General features: G+C 34.8%; 1 protein-coding gene across 1 annotated transcript; it reads right to left on the bottom strand.

Annotated features, from left to right (window-relative positions):
* Positions 1-1,755: 1,755 nt before the first annotated feature.
* On the bottom strand, positions 1,756-2,709 carry LOC103209052 (olfactory receptor 2G2-like). Its single transcript, XM_007954819.1, has one exon. The coding sequence runs from the start codon at positions 2,707-2,709 to the stop codon at positions 1,756-1,758; it is 954 nt and encodes a 317-aa protein (XP_007953010.1).
* Positions 2,710-3,077: the final 368 nt, after the last annotated feature.

Genomic DNA, 3,077 nt, shown 5'->3' with positions numbered 1-3,077 from the left:
GTTACACAAAATTTCCATATCAAGGTGCAAAATTCCTTATTTTCAGAAAATGAATTTTTTTATTGTGTTCTGCCATAAAGTCGATTATGACTTATGGAAATCCCATGTGTTACAATGGAGACTTGCTCCTGTGAATTTCTTGGCTGCAACCTTCAGAAGCAGATACACTGCCAGTACTTTTCTTACAAGGTGCCACTGGGTGGATAGGAAATGCAATATAGTATGTAAAAAGACCATTTAGGATGAAATCTTGGGAAAAAAATCTAAGTGTTACAGTGCAAATACAAAAAAGTAGTTTGATTCATGTTTTATCTGGAAGAAAAATCACAAAATTTGAAAAGAATGTTTTATGGACATTCATGATAAAACAATTGGTCTCCATTCACCTAGAATAGCAAAGGAAGGATATTTAGGGATTGGAGGACAGAATGGTATGTATGCCTGATTACCTCCACAAACAGTTTCCTTCTATAGCAAGAGATACATGGTCTTCATGGTCCCCCACCGCCATTACTGAAAAATTTGATCAAAGATTCTATAGAAGAATCCTGATCAAAAGGGTAAAAATGTGGAAATGAATCTCAAATTAGCAATGGAATCCAGAACACCTGATGCCAGTAAGGCTGGATAAAGCCAAAAATATTCCTCTAGATAATCTTTAAGCTTTAAATAAACCAAAATTATTCCATGAAGTTTTCCTTGAACCAAACAATAGTTTTACTTAAGTACTAAAGTATATCTGTTCCAAGCATTGTGGTCCTTTAAAGAGTTATCTATGTTAAATCAAACTGACAGCTGCAACTGTTTAAATGAGAAGCTCATGGGCAGTAACTTTATCTTAATGGTGGTCAAATAATTTTGAAAACGATAGTGATAACTGTACAACTGGAAGAATGTTATTAATGTTACTAAATAATACATGTAGAAATAGTTCAAATGGATTTTTTTTTTGCTTTGCATATTATCACCAAAAATAGAATTAATAAAATAAAGTATATGCTTTTTTTGTGTAAAGAATGTAGGCTTACGGTTTCAAAAGTAAATGTTGTTAATTGCAAATGTTTTTTAGGCCATAGAAAATTTTCCAGTTGTGATTTTCTTAGGAAATAGAGCCTGATGTTAAGCAGTTTTGACTGATTCACTCATTTCACTACATAATCAGAGAGCCAAGCTCTTTCCAACTGCTTTATCTACTATATTTAAGGTACAAATATAACCCCCATGTTTTTGTTTTCATTTATTTTTTGTACCTTCACACTGCTCTTCAAAATTCTAAGCAGGTGGAATATCTTGCTTTATCACAATTTTCCCAAAATATATACATCCCAGCTACTTCATACTTTGAATCTTTGGTAAAAAATAAGTAACATATGTATCTAGAGATTTGAGAACCCTGAGATTGAATGTATTATTGCTGAAAAAAGGAAAGAGAATCTGAGTTGCTTTATGAATTTCTTGAATATTTTCATGTTCATTTTAATTTTGTAAAGATTGTAACTATTGAAGAATCTTATATATATCTCTTAAATAACATGTTCTTCAGAGAAAACACTAAAGCATAGATGGATTCAATGTTTTGCCTTATGTGACTACTAGGTAATAGCAATGTCAGAACTAGAAATATATATTGATAATATTTTAAAGAATGTTAAATGAAGTATAGGAATTACCCCAAAGAAATTGAGAGAAAATAGTTCAAATAAGTTATTTTAAAAATTATTTATCACAGTATCACTTTTAAGAATGCGTTGATAATCATAGAAAACTCATTTTCAGAATCTTCCTTAGAACTGTTTTCAGAGCCCCTTTAACCTCTTTATTTCTCAGAGTATAAATAAGAGGGTTAAGCATGGGGGTGACGACAGTGTAGAAGAGGGAAACAAATTTTCCTTGATCCTTGAATCTGCTCTTGGCTGGCTGCAGATATATGAAGATGATGGTACCATAGAAGATAAAGACGACCATAATGTGGGAGGAGCAGGTTCCAAATGCTTTCTGTCGGCCAGAAGCTGACTTGATTCTTAAAACCGTTTGGACAATGTAGCCATAGGAAACCAGGATGAATGAGACAGGCACTATAAGGAAGAGGATACTAGCCACAAAAAGCTCAGCCTCATTGAAAGTGGTGTCCACACAGGCCAACTTGATGAGCACAGGGACCTCACAGATATAATGGTCAACTTGGTGATGACCACAGAAGGGCAACTGCAGAGTGAGAGTGGACTGCACTAAGGTTGTGGTCAGTCCACTGAGCCATGCCATAGAAGCCAGCATCATGCAAAGATTGGGATGCATCATGATAGTGTAATGGAGGGGACGACATATGGCAACATAGCGATCATAGGACATCACTGCCAGGAGGACACACTCAGTGGATCCCAATGCATGGGACACATAGAGTTGAACCACACAACCACCATAGGTAATGATTTTTTGGGGGTACCACAAGTTTATGAGGAGCTGAGGAATAACACTGCTGGTGAAACAAAGGTCCAGGAAGGAGAGATGAGAAAGAAAGAAATACATGGGTGTGTGAAGTTTGGGTTCCAGACGAGACACCAAGATAATGGTGGTGTTACCAAAGATGGTTAGTAAATACAAGATCAAGATGATGACAAACAGAATCTTCCTTGACTGAGGATATTCAGAAAAGCCCAAGAGGATGAAACCTGCCAGGTTACTATCATTGATACTTCTCATTATCCCCATTTGTAAAGTAGCCTCCAGATTGCTGAGGCATAGCTGTGAAAGATGACATATGTATAAAATTAAATGAGTGGCAATGTCATTTCCCCAAAAATGTACAGCAATGTAGTAAGTTAGATCTGCCCATTCCCCTAATGTGTACATGCTAAATAAATGCATCATTTCTTTATTTCTTAGCTGTCTTCTCATGCTCTCCAAAATAAAGAGTAAATATATAAATAAATACCATCATCTGGTATAGGAAACAAATTAGAAATCACTTTCTTCCAACACCATCAAATTTAATCCTTTATGTTAATATGTCTTTCTAGTTATAGAAAAGGGTAACCTCAAATAATTCCATATAAAGACAAAAAAAAAATAAGTTTTAT

This window comes from Orycteropus afer, unplaced genomic scaffold, assembly GCF_000298275.1.
Source record: "Orycteropus afer afer isolate SDZICR_OR568_19922 unplaced genomic scaffold, OryAfe1.0 scaffold00474, whole genome shotgun sequence".
In the NCBI taxonomy this organism is placed as follows: domain Eukaryota; kingdom Metazoa; phylum Chordata; class Mammalia; order Tubulidentata; family Orycteropodidae; genus Orycteropus; species Orycteropus afer.
Note: the sequence above shows the minus strand (reverse complement) of the source record. Positions and strands in the feature narration are given on the sequence as shown.